The sequence below is a fragment of the Trypanosoma equiperdum genome, assembly GCF_001457755.1.
Source record: "Trypanosoma equiperdum strain OVI genome assembly, contig: ctg_762, whole genome shotgun sequence".
Taxonomy (NCBI): domain Eukaryota; phylum Euglenozoa; class Kinetoplastea; order Trypanosomatida; family Trypanosomatidae; genus Trypanosoma; species Trypanosoma equiperdum.
Window position 1 is genome coordinate 7,667 of NW_027124712.1, and position 1,617 is coordinate 9,283.

The 1,617-nt window shown below is 46.8% G+C and overlaps 1 protein-coding gene across 1 annotated transcript; it reads left to right on the forward strand.

Annotated features, from left to right (window-relative positions):
• Nucleotides 1-207: 207 nt before the first annotated feature.
• On the forward strand, nt 208-885 carry TEOVI_000350800 (uncharacterized protein; the record flags this gene model as incomplete). The annotated part of the gene is made up of 1 exon (XM_067226401.1): nt 208-885. The coding sequence occupies one exon, from the start codon at nt 208-210 to the stop codon at nt 883-885; it is 678 nt and encodes a 225-aa protein (XP_067082502.1).
• Nucleotides 886-1,617: the final 732 nt, after the last annotated feature.

Here is a 1,617-nt window from a genome sequence, read left to right on the forward strand (position 1 = left end):
CCCCTGAGGTGTGTCGTTCGCGCCCACATTGCGCAATCCGTGTGTCAATCTGTAATTTCCCCATCGGCATAAGCGGTGGCTGGTCGGCACACCGTTGCACACACGTCAGGAAAAAATTATACATTTCAGCTCGGGATCGCCCCAGTGAACAGAAGGACGAACATTCCCTTCACAGGCCACTAGTCGAGAAATTCTTGGGCGACAGCAATGGCGACAAATAAGGGAATAACGTTTCAAGTCATAGTGGGCATCGCCGCACTGCTTTCGGCGTTCATAATAATTATGATATGCATTATAGTCATCGAGAGGAGGCGTCTTCGGAATGCGAGGGCACGGCAGAACGTGCAGCTCGACCCAGCGGCACTTAATCTCACTGGTGAGCAGTTGCGCCACCGTTTGATACGCCACGCCGTTGACCTCCTTTTAGCTGATAACTATGTATGTGAGGGGATTACCTTAACTTCCACAGTGGGTGTGACGGAAGTTCTCGCGGACAGGGAATTACGCTCCACCCGCGGTAGGCCGTATTTCATTACGACGGCAAATGGTCGGCGTGCCACCATTTCACAAGTAGTGCAGCAGACGCGCGCAAGTGGTCAAGCACCCGATTCCCCGCCAGGTCCTGCGTTGATGGAACTCCTCGAGAAATTGCAGCACGCCCGAAGGGCGGAGCCGGTACCCAATGAAGCGCTTTGCAAACAAGTGGAGGAACTGATGGAGCGTCTCATAAAACTCGAGGAGGCTAATCAAAGGAAAGATATGAAAACTGATGCAGATGAAGTGTATGGGAAAGCAGCACAGTATGCAACGAACCCAGCTAATAAATGCGTTCGCCACGTCATGAACGCTGTTGGGGTAGGAAGAAGTCTGGTCGCTTCCCGATAAAATGAGACATTTAGACAAAACAGGGAAAAAAGCGTAACCTTCCGCTTCTCTTCCATCCTATGCACACACACTACGTGCGGGCGCGCTTCCCTGTAGTCGCTCGTTTGGAGCACCGTCTAGCTTGTATTCCTTTGAAATATATGGAAAGAAAAGGAGAAAGTGGGAGGAAAGGAAAATGATTCTAATATTTTTAAAGAATTAAGAGAGGGAGTGACTAAGCAATGTGTGCGCCACAAAACCAAGGAAAAGAAGAAAGGGGGAAATCAGTAACAAAAATGCAAACGTGCGTCCGGCCACCTGTTGGGACCCAAAGTGGATGAAAAATTGCGGTATATTTTAACTGCTTGATATGGTGAGGTGGAAACAATGGAAGGAGGAATAAAGGTGAGGAAGTTTCATATTCCTCTCTTTATTTGTTGATCTCCCAACACACACACACATATACACTTCCTCCTCATTACCATCCCCACTCATCATTCTTCTGTCGAGTACTTCCTTTCGTTTTGTTTTGTTTTCTCCCTTTCCTTCTCTTCCTGTAGTGTTCGTTTGTGTTTTTTTTTTTTAGATTGTGGACTGTTATTATTAATATTAATATTACAGAGAAAGGCGTAATGGGTAATTACCCAATATCTAGGACTACGGTATTGCTATACGTCGACGACTTGATTTATTTGTCGCCCTGTAATTGAATGGAGGGACGGCACACACACACACACACACATATATATATAT